Raw genomic sequence first — 19,690 nt, 5'->3', positions numbered from 1 at the left:
CAAACATACCGCAAAGGCTGTTAAAAAAACGCAGCGGTAAACCGAACTGAACACACCCCAAGTCAAGAGGACATGCGGTCAACGGTATTTTGACAGACAACCCTGCTTAGCTTCCTCACACAGAGTTAGAATAATTGAGTATATTACATACTGTTGATAGCGTAGTTTGAGGGTTCTTTAGATGGTGGATGGATGACTGTCTATGTACACAAACACTGGAAGGAGACTGATTACTCTTCTGCAGAATTAATGATGAACTGACCACAGGTGCAGGGGCATCAATGATGTTGTCCTGCATATACTCATCACTGCCAACCTGCATGCTCGCTATGGGAACAGCATCTTCCAGAGTGGTGGCAAATGTAGACATTCTACAGTGTGGAGGTGGAATTATAGAGAAAACTACAATAGGCGAACAGGTGAAAAGGTCAACAAAATCAACTGAAAATGCCCAGGTGATCATAAATCATGTAGCCAATGTAAAATAAGTTGCAAACGCCCCATTTATTGTTAGACAGTGTTGTAACACCAGCTGAGAAACCAACAGAAGTGATCACATCTTGTTGTTACTTCCATTGATCCACATTCCACTGTTGTTTAACAGAAGTCGGTCATGAACAGCTGGCGTTGTGAAGTGTGTCAGTGCTAATGTCACAGCAGCTGGCTCCTGTCATCTTATTAGCTGCCCCATAACCAGGGCCCTTTAAATATGCTATGTGCCACACTCACTTAAATACTCCAGACCTATTTGACAATCGTTATAGACGTATTATATTAAACATTTATCACATCCAAACCGTAAAGAAAACATGTTTATTTAACACTAAGGAGCATAGCATGTGTTCCCTGAAGAATCCCCCAGCCAACCTGCATCCTCCTCTCTTCTCCGTCATTCCCCTGTTTGCTTTATTATCCCCCTTCCTCACTACACACCATCCCTGCAAAAAATACATGTTCTAGGGTTGTCTCTTTCTCCTGTGTGTTCGCTGTGTGACAGGGGACGTTAGCTCTGTAAAGCCAGCAAGCCAAGCAGACGCAAATGTATTCAGAGCATTTAGTACTCCGGATTAATCGAATTATAATGTAATCATCTGATCAAACAGCAATTAGCATAATCACTTCTGGGGAAAGGCTGATAGAGAGAGGGAAAGCAACACATAATAAAGCTCAGGCTAGCAACACTAATGAGACATTTACCAGCAGTCACAAAGTTACGGATTCCTGGGGACACAGATTCTTTCAATAGAAACCACCTCTTTTTAGAGGTGCAACTGTGCATATCAAAACATCAAATTGGTAACTGATCCAAATTCATTGGAATGCAGGCTCATTCATACACTGTGGTTTGTGTCTCTTTCTCTGTATTCTGAGAACAGATATGAAGTTAGCATATTGTGAAAACAAACAGTATTTGCATCTTTTAGTGTAGAAAACCCCCAGAAAGTGAAACCATCACAGTGATCCTAGCCTTTGATTGTTAAACCACTCTGGTATTTTCCAGCAGCACACATTAATATGAAAGGTGACTCTAGGGTTAGCAGAAATATTCATAGTTGAGCATATGGCATATAGAAATAAGCACAAAGGCATGCAGTCTCTCACACCAGAATGACCATAGGATGCAAAAGCATCAATCTGACTCCTCTGGGTACAGCAGGCACATTCACACACCTACACACACATCTTTCCTCAACCCAGCAAATGACAGCACTTTTAAAATGGACAGCTAATAATAGCAGGCACTAAATTGGTCTTAAATCTTACCGTCTGTGCCAGGTTTAAAAATAAAGCCTTGTCGAGAAACCAAGCTGGACTAATGTGTCTTTCCTTCACTGTCTATCCACCCCTGCCTCTGTCCTGCCTCTGTCCTGCCTCGGTCCTGCCTCTGTCCTGCCTCTGTCCTGCCTGTCCTGCCTCTGTCCTGCCTCTGTCCTGCCTGTCCTGCCTGTCCTGCCTCTGTCCTGCCTGTCCTGCCTCTGTCCTGCCTCTGTCCTGCCTCTGTCCTGCCTCTGTTACCCCTCAGCCTACTTTACTATTGGTACTATGCATAAAAGGTCTCTGAAGACTCTAATTGTAAAATACCTCAGGAAACATAACTTGGTACATTCACAGAATGACTGATTGAGAAGTGTATCTGTGATAAGGACATAGGAGACAGTACAAGAGATGAAACACTAGAAGGAGGTAAAAGAGTGGCAGTCAATAAGACAAAGAGAAGCAGATGAAATGTGAGGAAAATACCAAGCTCAAAGGGACAAACCGTGAGAGAGTCACCAACATGACATAAAATAACATGACATAAAATAACATGACCTGTCTTTGCCAGATGCACCCTCTCTCTACATGGTTGATCAAACATATAAATCTGTGTGCGTTTTTTCCCCCCGTCGATGCTAAACGGTATAGTTAACATTTTAATGTGAAAGCCATTTACATGGTGATAATGCAATTATATTGTTCTGATTCAGCAGAATCCTTAAGGATACACAGTCTGATTTGTAATTAGATTTTACATTCAGTGAAACATACCACCACCACCACTGTGAGTCTCCCATGCCCCATTACTAATTAGACTGCAAAACGGCTGCTGAACATCTTTAGTAGGCATCTTCATTATGGAGTCAGTATGTGTGAACTGGGAGATCCATTATTACACATCAGGGTCTCGATTATCAGACATTACCATTAGCAACCGTTCCTCAGGAATGACAACAACAACGCTACCACACATACTTTTCCACAAGCAAACACCCTCTCAAAACTACTCTAGGGAATAATTGACCTTAAACAAGTGATGAAATCATGTTTGAACTGAACTCACATTTACTTATCAGATAGGTACTGTATCTATCCATACATACATTGAGGGCCTCCCGAGTGGTGCAGCGGCCTAAGGCACTGCATTGCAGTGATTGAGGCTTCACTACAGACCCGGGTTCGTTCCCAGGCTGTGTCACAACCAGCCGTGATCGGGAGTACCATAGCGCAGCGCACAACTGACCCAGCCTCGTTTCGGGTTAGGAGAGAGATTGGCTTTACTTGGCTAATCGCGCTCTTACGACTCCTTGTGGTGGGCCAGGCACCTGCAGACTGACTTCGGCCGTCAGTTGAACAGTGTTTTCTCCGACACATTGGTGCGGCTGACTTTCGGGTTCAGCGGGCAGGTTTCGGAGGACACATGACTCGAACTTCGCCTCTCCGAGCCCGTTGGGGAGTTGGAGCGATGAGACAAGATCGTAATTGGATATCATGAAATTGGGGAGGAAAGAGGGGGTAAAATGCAAAAAAAATAATAATAATAATAACACACAGTGAGACTATATATTTTACTGCCTTACTATACATGTTTTCATAGCTAGGTCACATGTGCTGCTCTGATACCTAGTTGACGAAGGTCAGAAAGTAACTTTGTGGACCTGAATGACAAAACATTTAGGGGTTAGATGTGCTCAAAGGTAACATTTCTTGCATACCCCATCCTACCATGAGACATCCATGTCTTAATCAATGGAAAAGATAAACGGTTGAGTTTGACATAATTTAAAAGCTTACAAACACGGTTGCTAAAAAAAAATCTAATTTCTTGTTTTTTTTGGTGTTTTTTAAATAGAAATCTACTTTTTTTTTAACCTTTAACGTCAATGATCAAAAATATTGTAAACTCTGATTTTTAAAATGTTCACACATTTTGAAGCTTAGACTCTATTTTACATCATCTGAACTGTTTGTGTTGTACCCGCCATTAGTTGAGACGCAGCATACTCTGGACGGTGAGTGTCATGTTTTGGCTGATAACATTTATTTCAAGAAATGTTTTAATAGTTTGATAACCCTGTTTGTAAGCTTTTAAATGATATAAAACCCAATCGTTTACTTTTTCCAGTGACGAAGACATGGATGTCTCATGGTAGGGTGGGGTATGAAAACAGGTCAACTTTGAACACATCTATCTACTAAATGTTCTGTCATTCAGGTCTAGTCCACTAAGTCCTCCTCAATTGCCTGCATGAGGCCACTGCTACCAAAAGACGGTCAGTCTTAAAGATCTTTAAATAGATATGGAGGATTCAAAGGCATACGTCTTACAAGAGGAGCACCTCACTATACAGGAACAGATGGATCTGTAATCAGTGCGCTGCCTTAATTGCCCCCAGTAGATTAACTCCACTGAAACACAGGTTCCTCCTCTCTGCCAAGTTTAGTCAAATCAAGCTGCCCCCAGTCTCCATTACATTTTCCTTCTCAGGTTCCTAATGTGTTGTCATGCTAACTTGGCAGACTAAGTGATGTTGGCAGGGGGGGGGGGGGGGGGGGGGGGGGTTGCTGAGAAGTATTTTTATCTGTAATAAATCCCTTTTGTGGGGATAAACTAACTCTGATTGGCTGGGCCTGGCTGCCAAGTGGGTGGGCCTATGCCCTCCCAGGCCCACCCATGACTGCACCCCTGCCCAGTCGTGAAATCCATAGATTAAGGCCCAATTTATTTATTTAAATTGACTGATTTCCTTATATGAACTATAACTATAACTATGAACTGTAAAATTGTTGAAACTGTTGAGTTAAAATGTTTGTTTAGTTTATATATATTCTCTCGACAACGAGAAAGACGGGCACGTTGATTGAGATAGAAATGTGTACATGAGAAGTGTGCGTGACCTATTGACCTTAGTGTAAATGTTAATTTATTGAAGACAAAATAGATGTAGGCCATCTCAAACGGCCTTGCTCAGGTCTGTCTCTCAATCACTGTGCTGGAATCTGCAGGTTGCACCTCAGTCACTCTGTCGAGTCATGCCATTGTTATGAACGTTCTCAAGCCGCCCTCTGCCATAGTGGTGCCCAAGAAATTGTGATAAGCCCAGTCATTGTGAATGGAGGCCAATGACTCTTTTGTCTAAATTACAGTATAGTGGGCTGGTAATACATTGACATTGCACATATTTAGTAGGAAACAACTTTGCCATGATATACAGTATATGTTGTAAAATGTACTTTCGATAGATGGCAATGTTGTCATTAGCTAGCAAAGTTTGTCAAAAATAGCTAGCAATGCTAACGTTAGCTAGCTAAATCTGGTGGTCTCCCCCAATCTTAGCTAGCTAACACCTAAAATCAATCTGACAAAGGTTTTTCCTATTAATTATTTGCCTCCTTTTGACATTTCATTGTATTTGCAAGCCACTGTAATGCACTTTTAATTAAATCTTTATCAGCACTTATTGACAATGCATTGAGTAGAACGCTCAGTCAGGCATCAGTCCTAAAACGAATGTTCAAAACAATATTAAGACAAACGTGCACCCCATGAATAAGGGCCCTATGTGAGCTGCCTCGCCTCATAATTTTTACAAACAGAATTGGAGCTTGGATGGGTTTTGCTTTAAGGCATCGTTCAGAGAGCAAAAATAAACATGTTTCCTTAGCCCTTAGCCTAAAGATAGCTACATCCTACTGTATCTCTTAATTACAATTCAATTTAAATAAAAATGATCAAAGGTAACCCACAGTACACAAAATAAATACATATTTTAAGTTACGTATTATTAATTCATGTTTTATAAATGCTTTAATGGTTCAAAATAAAATCATAATATCTTCAGAAAATATGGATAAATGGAGTTAATAGGCCAGAATTAAAATTATAAGAATGCTTAAAAATATCATACCTGTAGTATTTTGTATTCGGGGGTTAATTACAACAGAGAAAACTAATCTACTGACCAAGTTTCCTCAAAAATTAGATATTTTAGCTGTATCTTGTATTGTGCATTTCATGTATAATTTCCTCAATTATCATTATGACAGAATATGCACAATAAGGGCTCAGGAAGTGGCTGGGCCCTTACCAAGCACTTCCAGGTCACCGCTCAGTATAGCCTTATTGTGCCAAACTCACACTTTCCTGACACCCATAATGGAGGTTTCCATAGAGAAAGGCCAGTGAGCATGTGATAGACCTATAGGATTAGGAATTAGAATACAAATTGAGTATTTAGAACAGTAATTTAATAGGATCTATAGATAAACCTAACTCTAAAAAGGAAACATTTTCTAGAATCCAATTTCTCTGTGTAACTACAAGGCCTTTCATTCTACCATCGTCAGCTCAGCTCAGTCAATACAGACCTCATCATTATCATGATAATCACCATCTTCAGAAAACCAAACACAGAAAACATAATGAAATACAGTGCAGCGAAATAAAGCATGATCACAGCTCCAACTGCATTCTATGCCCATTGTCCACAAAGGCATAACATGTAGGACAATAGAACAGCACAGAAGGATGAAGCCATTCCCAAATAATACAATATACATTTTTGCATGTACCGTTTATTCTATTCTCATATTAGGTTACCAATATGAAGGCTTCTGAGACTATACAGTATATGGATCCAGGCTGGCCAGACAGTTGATCTAATGTCACAGCGCAATTATAATGATTAACAACGAATGCTTATTGTTCTTTTATGAGTTTCCACAGAAGCCAGTGTGAGTGAGGGAGATAACATTTTATGTGGAGTAGAGATGGAATAGCCTAACATAGATGTAAATAAGCAGCTGACTGAGAATTGCATTACAAGGAAAAGGGGATGATAGTTAAATATGTATAATTTAAGTTTTGGGATTTTTTGGGGAGGGAGGGGGAGTGGCGTGAAACAAGCAACTAGAAATTAACCATTGATTTTCTTGCCAAGTGGGTTGGGTTCAACTTGTCATATCTGCGTTGGTATAAAATGAGCGTCCCTCGATGTGCTACAATGGGTTAATCCCAAACCTCCAATGCCCCCTTTTTGCCTGATGCGGTAAATTCAGCGACCCTCTACGACATAACCACAAGCAGAGGTTCTACCCTGTTAACTTACAATATCTGCAACACCCCCATCTTGTCAGCTTTTACATTTTGTAAGAAGATATATTTTCTACCCCTTTCCGTACACACCCAGCCTTGTCATAACTCCCTTCCTGGGGAAGAGATTATATCCAATAAATAATGGTTTATTTGATCCTGTGTAAGTAATAAATTGTATCAATTTACTCTTCTCCCCGATTAGCTTCACATTGCAAATTCACAGATTTATGAAAGCACACACACACTACACAAATATACACACACACACCTTTTAACTGAATGCATTAAGAAATTGTCTTTCTATCATCTCTTGGTCTTTTTCAATCTTTGGAGATTGCAAATCAATATGAATTGATCACATGAAAGGAGACAGAATAATTCTGTGTGTAATATTCTATAATATCATTGTTTTTTATTTCTGTTACATGATATATGGCCTGCAAGCTCTTTCAAATATATTTACCAGCATTATCTCAATAAGAAATAAAACATGTGTTTGCAGTGTCTACGGGGGTCCCTTTTCTGGTAAGCCATTTTTCAACATTATCAGGTCCTGGTGGCTTACATTTTTTCTCTCTCATTGATACACCATTATTGTTAATTTACATGTCTTCATTTGTCTACACCCCTGTGCAACGGTTAGAAATGCATTGCATTGTTTAATGAAAACTTGCATGCATGTATTCAAAATCAATGTAGTATTTTAATCTAATATCATAAATCTCTAAGGATAGACTTAAATTAATCAATTTAATTCACATAAAATGATAGGCTACATTATCAGCTTTTACATGCCTTTAATGTCCTTTCGAATCTGAATACCCTACATTGAATTTTAAAATATACAACTCTAAATAAATACATTGGATGGGGGAGGGGAAGGGGGTTAAACCAAATGTCCAGTATATAAAATACGTCACTCATTATTGAGGCCCATGCTACTTCGGACTGAAATCATAGCCTACCGGTATATACATCCAGACATGAAAATATGGGTTACATTCGATGTAGTAAATGTAACTGACAACAATTAAGGTTTAAACCTTAAGGTCACGTCTACTTTATCAAACCTCTCTTGAACAAGGCAAGGCAACATCAATTTATTTCCTCAGCAAGCAATGAAATACGCAATTGAATAATGAAGGCATCATAAGAAATCCCCTAACTGCCTAAAAACATAATATGTGTGATTCTATCAAATACTAACCAATGATGTGCTTTATAGGTAAAACAGATTAAAGCACATTTCACTCCCGTTCCTCTCTCCCTAGCACTGTTGGCAACCATACAATGTTATCATGTGTAACACAGGTGACCTCCAACCCCCTAATCTACTTTGCTTTACTCACTGAATTACTGACATAACTAACATTCAAATGTGAAATGTAAACTTACCATTTAAGATGCTCTGGAAAAAGATAACTGCAAATATCCACATGCCCCGCTCCGTTCAAATCCCCCAAAGCTATGTTTTCTCGTCTTCCTCCGCACTCTTTGACCGCTGCTTTCCTATAATTATGTTCTGTGGCAGGTGTAAACATTTGCTACTAGCTTCTAGTAACCAGTCCAACTCTCTGCTGATCTGAATGTTTTCACCGTCTCCTCCTTGTTTCTCTATAACTCCCTCCCTGGTACTCTCGTAGCCTACTCTTCCTCTCCCCTTTCCGACCCCTCTTTACGCTTGGAGAATATAGTATGTGTATCTCTGATTGTCTTGGTTAAAGCTGTGATCCGACTCTGCGCAGCTCTACTCTGGTCCTCCGTGCCTTGCTACTTCCCCTGCTCTTCAAAGGGATGCTCGAGGGGGATACAGTGCTCGCCTGCAGTCCAGGTGTGATGCTGAGTCAGGGTAGTGGCACGCGGGCAACGATAGGTCCTCAAAAAAATGTCTGGGTGTTAAAACCTGGACACCTAAACAATAACAATGTGGAATCCAAAAAAAGCATCTTAAATCGAAAACTGAAAAATAGAAGCAGGTTGGGAAACAAAACGTGACAAATAAAATAACTTAAAATAAAGAGTAAATGGTCAGTTCAATAAGAATGAAAACCCAATCCGGATGAGCTGAAGTCAGACCATCTTCACCACCTCTCTCCGTCCAGCAAGAGGCAAGCACGCGCATCTTCCCACTGCCCTTTTAATCGCGTTGGTCCATGCGGTAACCCTCGCTGCCTCATAACCCTCTCCCCTGCCTCTGCAGCCACTTTAATTCCTCATTGCCTTAAAGGAGCAGAGGCGCCAGCCAGTCCTCCTAGGCGCTAGGTGAGAGCATGTACAGCAGGGAGGGTATATTTGCAGTTAAAGAAGGCGCACCTGAAGAGCCGGTTAACAAGGAGAACATTTTACGCACGGTGGTATACAGGCACACAAAGTGCGTGCGTAAGTAAATAAGTGGTACTTTTATTAAAGACACAATAGGAACATGACGATACACGTTTTTTTTTTTATACAGGAGAGGGACAGTGGACTATGCCTTCACAATGTTATTGATGCAAAGAGCCCTTGAGTTTTTTTTATAATATATTTTGTGGGAAATCATTTTATAAATTGATTTGAAATTAATCATACACTCAAATCTACCATTAGGTCGGTGAAATGCATGTAAAATATGTAATGATATCTTATTGAAACAAATGTTTTAAAGTAATTTGTTCTTTATTTTTTTACTATATTTCGGGTTGGCATTACATTTTGTCATTGTGTTGAAATATAATTGAATACTAAATGATGTTCTAACATCAGCAAGTATTATGCTATTGTTTTGATTGTGAATTCTAGCTGGATTTGGTGCATTTAACATTGACCTGCCTCTGGTCCTTTCCCTGGCAAGCCTCTGCCCAGGAGCAGGTCCTGTCTGATAAGCTTCTAAAATCATCAGACCTGCACAAGAGGCCATTTACTGCAAACAGAGGACCTGTCTGTCAGCATCCTCTGTCTGCAGTCACACATCCAGGACTGGCCCCTATCCCTCTCCAGGCATATAGACTGCTAAATTAAATGTATGTACCACTGTCCTTGAGCTGTTTTGTGCATCATAGTTCGGTATTATGTTCTGTTTCATGTGGACCCCAGGAAGAGTAGATGCTGCTTTTGCAACAGCTAATGGGGATCCTAATAAAATTCTAACTACTGAAAAATAACCATGAGGAGGATACGTTATGGTAAGGAGGCTATGATATTAGTTGCTGAATAATTTACTTGAAATCAGTGATTTTAAAAGGATGAGTGTTTGTCAGATTTTCTGTTGGTTGTTTTTATCTCTGTCTCTCAACTTGGTGAGGAGGACGTTGCTGTAGGAGGACGTGTCCTCTTCCTGGTTCTCAGCACGTTCTCTCTCGCAGTCTCTCTCTCTCTCTCAACACAATGTTCCAGCATCTCTCGTCAACAGCATTCCTTTTGTTCGGTAAAAGCTACTTTCACTGGACAGTTCTCCAGGCGCAAGAAGATATTTATTCAAATTGAAATGGTCTAGCTTTCATTTAATTTGGTATAATATTTATACTACACATACAAAAGTATATGGACACCCCTTCAAAATAGTGGATTCAGCTATTTCGCCAACACCCGTTGCTGACGGGTGTATAAAATCGAGCACACAGCCATGCAGTCTCCATAGTGAAACAATGGAAGTAGAATGGCCTTACTGAAGAGCTCAGTGACTTTCAACGTGGCACCGTCATAGGATGCAGTTTGGCGAATTCAAGGAGAACGCTACCTGCCCCAACGCATAGTGCCAACTCTAAAGTTTGGTGAAGGAGGGATAATGGTCTGGGGCGGTTTTTCATGGTTCGGGCTACAGTAGGCCCCTTAGTTCCAGTGAAGGGAAATCTTAACGCAACAGCATACAATGACATTCTAGACCAGGGCTGCCCAACCCTCTTCCTGGAGATCTACCGTCCTGTGGGTTTTCAGTTCAACCCTAATTTAACACACCTGATTCTACTAATTAGCTGCTCAACAAGGCCTTAACTAGCTGAATCAGATAAGATAAATTAGGGTTGGACTGAAAACCTCCAGGACAGTAAATCTCTAGGAAGAGGGTTGGGCAGCCCTGTTTTAGACGATTCTCCGCTTCCAACTTTTTGGCAACAGTTTAGGGAAGGCCATTTCCTGTTTCAACATGACAATGGCCCTGTGCACAAAGAAAAGTCCATACAGAAATGGTTTGTCAAGATCGATGTGGAAGAACTTGCACAGAGCCCTGGCCTCAACCCCATCGAACATCTTTGGGATGAATTGGAATACCGACTGTGAGCCAGACCTAATCGCTCAACAATCAGTGCCCGACCTCACTAATGCTCTTGTGGCTGAATGGAAGCAAGTCCCCGCAGCAATGTTCCAATGTTCTATCTAGTGGAAGGCCTTCCCAGAAGAGTCGAGGTTGTTATAGCAGCAAAGGGCGGACCAACTCCAAATGAATGCCAATGATTTTGTAAGGAGATGTTCGACAAGCAGATGGCCACATACTTTTGGTCATGTAGTGTATTTTTATCACGAGCACTCCAATAAAGTGAGGTCAGGGACGGACAGGAAGAGGAGTCAGGCCAGTGGGTCAACAAACACTGCCTGCAAACCACTTACATTGGATTTAGAATGGTCTGCTCTAGTATGGAACTATTTGCATGGGTTTGTAAGCTTGTACGTTTGTAGAAGCACAATGGACCCAGCCCCAAGACAGGGGAATGTAGCTTTGTGAGGCTGGCTGTGCAGTGGTTTTGGCTGTTTACTGGTGCTCATTGCTGGGATGTCCGAGGCAGAGATGGCCTGTGGATGCACCCTACAGATGATGGGAAGCAATCCTGTTAGAAGACCACCTGAGGGGCTCGCCTTGTCCTGCTACATCTCATTATCAATCAGCCTGCCATGGCTGCTCTGTATCCTCCCAGGTGAGGGGGATGGACATGGAATTATGGTGCGTTATACATAAAGCATCCAGCGGCATGCCAACAACTAAAAACAGACTTTATTTTGAACCTGTTAATGATATTGGTTATTAAGCTAGTAATAGTTGTTTTTTTCTGCTACATAGTTCAGACAGGAGAGGGACAGAGCAGAGGAGGGGTCTGATCGCATGGAAATATTATAATGACAAAGTGAAAACATGTTTTTAGAAATATTTGCTAATTTATTGAAAATGAAATACAGAAATCTCTCATTTACATAAGTATTCACACTCCTTTGCTATGACACTCCAAATGGAACTCATGTGCATCCAATTTCCTTTGATCATCATTGAGATGTCACTACAATGATGATCCACTCTGGCTCCTGAGTGGCGCAGCGGTCTAAAACACTGCATCTCAGTGCAAGAGGCGTCCTGCATCACATCCAGCCATGATTGGGAGTCCCATAGGACGGTGCATAATTGGCCCAGCGTTGTCCCGGTTTGGCCGTCATTGTAAATAAGAATTTGTACTTAACTGACTTGCCTAGTTAAATAAAGGTTAATTAACTTTTTTTTAAAAACTTGATTTGAGTACCCTTGTGGCCAATTCAAATGTTTGGACATGGTTTAGAAAGAAACACACTGGTCTATACAAGGTCCCACAGAGCAGAAACTATACCCTGAAGTCCAAGGCACTGTCCTTAGATATCTGAGATAAAATTGTGATGAGGCATAAATCTGGAGAAGAGTTTAAAAAAATGTCTAGTGTTGAAAGTGTCCATTGTGAAATTAAAAAAATATGGAGCTTCCCACTCAGTATGTTGTCTGATGAGGCCAAAACAATGAAATGGAGCCAAATACTGGAAAATCCTTGATGAGAACCTGCTTCAGAGTGCAAAGAGTTACGTTACAACAGGACAATGACCCCAAGCATACAGCCAAAGCAACGATGGAATGGCTTCAGAACAAGAATGTGAGTCCTTGAGTGGCCCAGCCAAAGTCCAGACTTGAATCCCATTGAAAATCTCCCATTGCCTCCCGGGTGGCGCAGTGATCTAAGGCACTGCATCGCAGTGCTAGCTGCAAGTATAAACGCCATTGCCTTTAAACAATTTAAAGGCAATGCAACCAAACACTAATTGAGTGTATGTAAACGTCTGACCCACTGGGAATGTGATGAAAGAAATAAAAGCTGAAATAAATCATTCTCTCTACTATTATTCTGACATTTCACATTCTTAAAATAAAGTGGTGATCCTAACTGACCAAAGACAGGGATTTTTTACTAGGATTAAATGTAAGGAATTGTGAAAAACTGAGTTCAAATGTATTTGGCTAAGGTGTATGTAAACTTCTGACTTCAACTGTAAATGGGATATTTCTGTATTACATTTTCAATATATTTGCAAACATTTCTAAAAACATGTTTTCACTTAGTTGTTATGGCGTATTGTGTGTAGATGGGTGAGAGAAAAAAAAAATATTTAATCCATTTAGAATTCAGATTTACACAAAATGCGCAATAAATTAAGGGGTATGAATACACGATAATCCATTCAGCTCCATGCTAACTAAAAGACTAAACAAGAAACAAAACTTTTTGTTTTTATTTTGAGCATGTTAATGATATCTGTAATCAAGCCAATTATAGAGATCCCTAGGGATGCTTCATCGTTTGGACATGAAATACTGCAGTTGAATGTGCCCCTTTGATAGTGTACTGATTATTTAGTTAAAGTTACATCTCAAACATAATGTGTCCCCACAAGTGAGATATTTGTGTAATACTTATGTTATTACATAAATAATAAGCGTGTAATAACAATGCATCATTGTTCTCCTGTCACCGACAGGATTCATTTCCAGGTCAACCTCTATGAAGGCACCAATCCTCCATCTGTCAGAAGTATGTCTCCTTTCAACCACCTTCTTGGCAGGAACAGGAAGGGAAGTGGCCAGAAATATCATGTAAGCCCTTTCTACAGAATGACATTTCCTTGTGAATCTCACAAATGACACATTCTCTAATCTTTGTGGTCTAAGGTAACTTCAAGTGAGTCTCTCATAGTTCTTTATAGCCACCATTTAGCAAAGTGCATAGCTAAGTCCAGTGATGACATCTGCACTCCTTGTTGTTGATATTCACGGTGCGTAAAAAGGTAAACACGGGAGAATAAATAGCTATGAATAAAATCATGTAAAATAGTTATCCAGGGTTAAGGATCTCTTTCAGAGGAAGTACAGTAGGTGACCTTCCACAATATTTTCATATCATCATTATGCTCCTCCTTCACACTTGGTTTCTGTGTGTTTGGTGGCAAATATAAATATACCAGATAGCATCAATGGAGATCTAATAGACTTCAGTGATCTGCCTATAAAGCTGGTAGGCCTAAATAATAAAAGTAATTCCACATTTTTGTATCCAGGAGGTTTATGTTGATGGACATCTAAAATAAAATATAAATGATACAATACCAGTGCCATGAAATAGATTTTCAGCCATGTCTGATGTATACAGATGTAGGATCTTAATTTACGATGCAGTAAATGTAAAACTTGCAGTGTATTTGATATTTAAAAAGGCTTCTGACTTGATTTTCTCCTACAACAATTCATTACAATCCACTGAAAATGTCACATTTACCGTTGCTGCAGGATTATTTTCCAGCTGTAGCAAACTGTCTCAAATTCAAATTTGACACCCGTAGGCAGGAGGAGGAAAAGTGCCCTTTTACATTATGAGCTTCAAGAATAATTACAAACAGTGCATTCGGAAAGTATTCAGACCCCTTGATTTTTTTCCACATTTTGTGACATTACGTCCTTATTCTAAATTGATCAAATAGTTTTTTTTACCCTTATCAATATACATACAATACCCCATAATGACAAAGCAAAAACAGGTTTTTATACATTTTTGCTAATGTTCTTAAAAATAAAAACTGAAATATCACATTTACAGAAATATTCAGACCCTTTACTCAGTACTTTGTTGAAGCACCTTTGGCAGCAATTACAGACTCGAGTCGTCTTGGGTATGATTCTACAAGCTTTTCACACCTGTATTGGGGAGTTTCTCACATTCTTCTCTGCAGATCCTCTCAAGCTCTGTCAGATTGAATGGGGAGCGTCACTGCACAGCTATTTTCAGATCTCTCCAGAGACGCTCGATTGGGTTCAAGTCCAGGCTCTGGCTGGGCCACTCAAGGACATTCAGAGACTTGTCCCGAAGCCACTCCTGCTTTGTCTTGGCTGTGTGCTTAGTGTTGTTGTCCTGTTGGAAGGTGAACCGTCGCCCCAGTCTGTGGTTCTGAGTGCTCTGGAGCAGGTTTTCATCAAGGATCTCCCTGTACTTTTCTCCGTTCATCTTTGCCTCAATCCTGACTAGTCTACCAGTCCCTGCCGCTGAAAAACATCCCCACAGCATGATGCTGCCACCACCATGCTTCACTGTGGGGATGGTGCCTCCAGATGTGACGCATGGCATTCAGGCCAAATAGTTCAATCTTGGTTTCATCAGACCAGAGAATCTCCAGTTCTCTAGTTTTTGTTTTCTAAGCCTGCCTGCCGTTCTGTCCCTAATTGACTCTGCCTTGGAATTACGAACCTCTGCCTGCCCTCGACCTGACCTTTGCCTGCCCCTTTGTTAATAATAAATATTCTGAGAAACGAACTATCCGCCTCCTGTGTCTGCTTCTGGTTCATATCCTGAGTCGTGATAGGTCTGAATACTTTCCGATGGTACTGTACATCTCCATCGTATTTTAAAATATCACACTCAATGGAGGAATTTTGTAAGTAGGTGATACGTACAGTATATATCAAATGTTACTGAAACCCTAAATTCTTTATGGAGAGCAGGTGCTTTCATTTACCACTTCAATGCTGTGATAGATAGTACAATCTCTGTGGTTTACTTACATTGTGAAACACAATACCATCATTCACACTCCCAGAGCAAGATCCTTGGACCACTGACTGTTCACAATGTACTAGATGTTAATGAAGTAAGGCTAGGCATAGATGGTTAGTTTTCAGCAAAGCAGTAGCCACTCCAATGCAGGTTTATCAGTGTAAATGTATTTCAGATATACTGTATACACACATAATGGAAGGACTTCTTACATCACATTTTGAATATGGCATGGGGTTAGGTGGAGGTGGGGTGTAATTTAACCTCCCATCAAGTTGTTAAAATACTGGAAAAGGCATCTGATAATGAGGCCAATGGGCTACTGCATGCAGGCTTGCCCTTGCCGTGTGGTCGTGGCAGACAACAACAGAACTAAGAAGAAATATCTTTATATTGAAGGACTCCCCATAAACACACACTCACCAGAAATACACACATTGCTTTCACAAAATGGGTTGAATATTTGTGTTGCTGATGTTTCTTCTATGTCATCATATCCAATACAAACTGTGGTCATGCAACAGTACTATATACTAAAACACTGTTGTAGTATTTTAAGTTACTTCAAAATGTTCCTATTTTTGGTAAAAAGACATAATGGTGAAGGCCTATTTCTTTATTTTTATTCCTGTCTGCACTTTTTCCATCCAAAACAATGAGAGAGATCTAATGAACTGTTTGACCTGTCTCCATGATGGCCCTGCCTGCTGCCTTTATCCAGTCTGCCCATCCACTTCACCCTCTCTCCCATCATCATTCCCCTGGCCTTTCCATGGCACTTATTGCTGCAGATGGTGGGTTAGGTGTAATTGCCAGGACAGCATTCTTGTTTTGACAACTTCTCTGAAGCCGGGTGTCTCTTATAACAAAATACAGACTTACCTATCATCAGAAAAATGTCAGGCGGCCCTTTTCCAAGTCACTCAAAGGAGGATCAGGTTGCCTCTCACTATGCAACCCATTAGCTCAGAATAGAACTGTCCACAGCACCAGTAAATGATCCCCTTTGTTGACTAAAACAATGATGCTGATAAGTGACAAACTGTGCGTGTGGCTCCAAATATAACAGTGTGTAGAGTTAAGTTGGCTGAGGGAGAATGTTGTGAAAGACAACACATGATGGTGTTCTGTTATCAACCATATCACTCTCAAAGGAGATAAACACTTGAATCATTCAATATCAACACAGTCTACATGAGGACCGCCAAGTGAGGAGAGAGCTTTTGAGCCTGAGTGCTCAAGATATAAAAATGAGCAGGGATGTTATTTGGTCAAGAGAAAAATAACATGTCAACCATTGCAAACAGTATTGCAGGATCAATATAAAAGTATTTTGTGTAAACAAATCACAAATATAGAAAGTAGAAATATGATCCCCACTGGTGGACTAATCCTAATTATGTATTATGTTTACAAACACATGCATTCCATTGTCTTTCTCCCTCTATGACTTGTCACCCATTCCCCTTCATCCATAGAGAGCAGTTATCCACCCCCCTACCTCTACTCCCCGAGCAATCCAGTACCACTTCACAACACCAACGCCCCACCCTACTACCGCAACTACTGACGGCCTTCCATTGGCTAGCCCCAAGGCACGGAGCAGCATATCTGTAGCCAATCTTGACGTGCTAAACTAGGGCGCTGAGGGGGCTAGAGGGGGCTAAAGTGAGAGGAGAGAGGGAGGAAAGGATAGAGAGGACGAAAAGGGGCTGTTTGGTGATTTGGTGCTTATAGCTGCATTCCCCTTGCCTCCCTCTCTCCCATTCCTCACTGGAAAAGTGAAAGATCAATAAATCATCATTATGCATTTCATCTCCTAAATGAACAAACCTTTTCAACCCATCATGATAATCAGATCATTTCACCACAATGTTATTATAGTGTTATAACAATGGTGTAATAGCATTTTGATATTCTCTAATCAATAATGTGTTTGCCTTTAATCACTCAAAGTCTAAACTAGTCTCTCGGTCTTGACACAGACCATGCATGGAGCAGTGAGCTGCCTGATTGTTAACAAACGCAGAAGCATGACGGCAATAAGAATGTGGAATTTGACTTCTCAGCTTCACAACTCAATCCAACACAGGGTTGCAGTGTTGCCTAGTAACGATGGCACACAACTGATCTTATCTATGTGGTCATAAAAATGTATGAAGACCCTCTTTCCTCCCCACCTCTATGTTTATTTATCTCCTCCTCTCAGAGCACAATCACTAGCACACAGCCAGGGGGCAAGCACACTCTGCACTCTCTTACCCCGGCTAAGGCAGCAGCAGGGTGGGTGTTTCTGCCTGGAAGCGCCCTTCTTTCATTATAGAAGGATATCTGAACCAGAAAACAGCCACACAACACATACAGCACTGGTGGGCGGGAGATAGTGGAGATGCAGATTGCATGCCATGAAATGAATAGATAGCAGTAGCACAGAGGGACAGAGCGAACCACAACAAACATTTAAAGATGAATTAACCAAATTTAACCAATTTGCTGTGGAACATAGACCTACAGATAGTCAACAAAGTGTATCTGATCTCTCACTCTCTTGGCCACAAAACTCAGTATCATGCCTCTGATTGTCTACTGTACGTGACCTTGGAGATATTAACTCATCCTGGGAGCTCTTTGGAGTTACTCTTTCTTCCCCAGGGGCTCCATACTGTACTTTAAACACCATGCCATGAAAACTACTCTGCTCTGCCACCAACCACCAGCCTCCCTTCCTGCTGCTACCATAGGAACATCTGTGTTGTGCTGCTGTGAGCATCTGGCGGGCACCATGCTAACACAGATGGTGTGTGTGTGTGTGTGTGTGTGTGTAATACTGCAAACGGTGAGTAAGGGTAGTGTCTGCCGTGGGGGCTAAGAGCAGGAGGTGGCAGGGATCCTGACTCCTACAGGGACTGCTTTGCTGCTATATCCTACTATGTATCATATGCATCCACAGTAATCCCCATTTTAAGGGTCAATGAGTGACTTTGAGTATAAATCTTTCTGTAGGGCAACGATGGTCAAATCTCTTTGCAACAAGTATGAGGCAGTGTGGTGCCAGGACAAGAACCTCTCCCTCAATGTGAGCAAGACTAAGGAGCTGATCGTGGACTACAGGAAAAGGTGAGCCAAACAGGCCCCCATTGACATCGGCGGGGCTGTAGTGGAGCGGGTTGAGAGTTTCAGTTCCAACAAACTATCATGGTCCAAACACACCAAGACAGTCATGAAGTGGGCACGACAAAACCTTTTCCCCCTCAGGAGACTGAAAATAATTTGGCTTTTTTTTAACCTTTATTTAACTAGGCAAGTCAGTTAAGAACAAATACTTACTTTCAATAGCAGCCTAGTGGGTTAACTGCCTTGTTCAGGTGCAGAACGACTGATTTTTACCTCGTCAGCTCGGGGATTCAATCTTGTAACCTTTCAGTTACTAGTACAACACTCTAACCACTAGGCTATCTGACACCCCGGGTCCCCAGATCCTCAAAAAGTTCAACAGCTGCACCATCGAGAGCATCCTGACCGGTTGCATCACCGCCTGGTATGGCAACTGCTCGGCAACTGACCGTAAGGCGCTACAGAGGGTAGTGTGTACGGCCCAGTACATCACTGGCGCCAAGCTTCCTGCCATCCGGGACCTATATAATAGACGGTGTCAGAGGAAAGCCCATAAAATCGTCTGTTTTCTCTGCTCCCGCACGGCAAGCGGTACCGGAACGCCAAGTCTAGGACCAAAAGGCTCCTTAACAGCTTCTACCCCCAAGCCACAAGACTACTAAACAATTAATTAAATGGCCACTACCCCCTCCATTTGTTTTCTACACTGCTGCTACTCTCTGTTTATTATCTATGTATAGTCACTTCACCCCTATCTACATGTATAAATTACCTCAACTTACCTTTACCCCCACACACTGACTCGGTACCCCTTGTATATAGCCTTGTTATTGTTATTTTATTGTGTTACTTTTTATTATTTTTTAACTTTAGTTTATATGCTAAATATTTTAACTCTTCCTGAACTGCACTGTTGGTTAAG

The 19,690-nt window shown here is 41.1% G+C and overlaps 1 protein-coding gene across 4 annotated transcripts in view; it reads right to left on the bottom strand.

Annotated features, from left to right (window-relative positions):
- LOC110507829 (Down syndrome cell adhesion molecule homolog) overlaps positions 1 to 9,084 on the bottom strand; it is a 123,399-nt gene extending 114,315 nt beyond the window's left edge. The window contains exon 1 of one of the 4 annotated variants that reach the window (XM_021588122.2): positions 8,249 to 9,084. In XM_021588122.2, coding sequence (XP_021443797.1) covers positions 8,249 to 8,291 — 43 coding nt within the window. In that variant the 5' untranslated portion in view covers positions 8,292 to 9,084. The remainder of the gene's footprint in view (positions 1 to 8,248) is intronic. The other 3 variants (XM_021588123.2, XM_021588124.2, XM_021588125.2) reach the window with 3 other exon arrangements.
- Positions 9,085 to 19,690: the final 10,606 nt, after the last annotated feature.

The sequence above is a fragment of the Oncorhynchus mykiss genome, chromosome 27 (genome assembly GCF_013265735.2).
Source record: "Oncorhynchus mykiss isolate Arlee chromosome 27, USDA_OmykA_1.1, whole genome shotgun sequence".
NCBI lineage: Eukaryota > Metazoa > Chordata > Actinopteri > Salmoniformes > Salmonidae > Oncorhynchus > Oncorhynchus mykiss.
The sequence above is the reverse complement of the archived record's forward strand: the minus strand, read 5'-3'. Positions and strand labels throughout refer to the sequence as shown.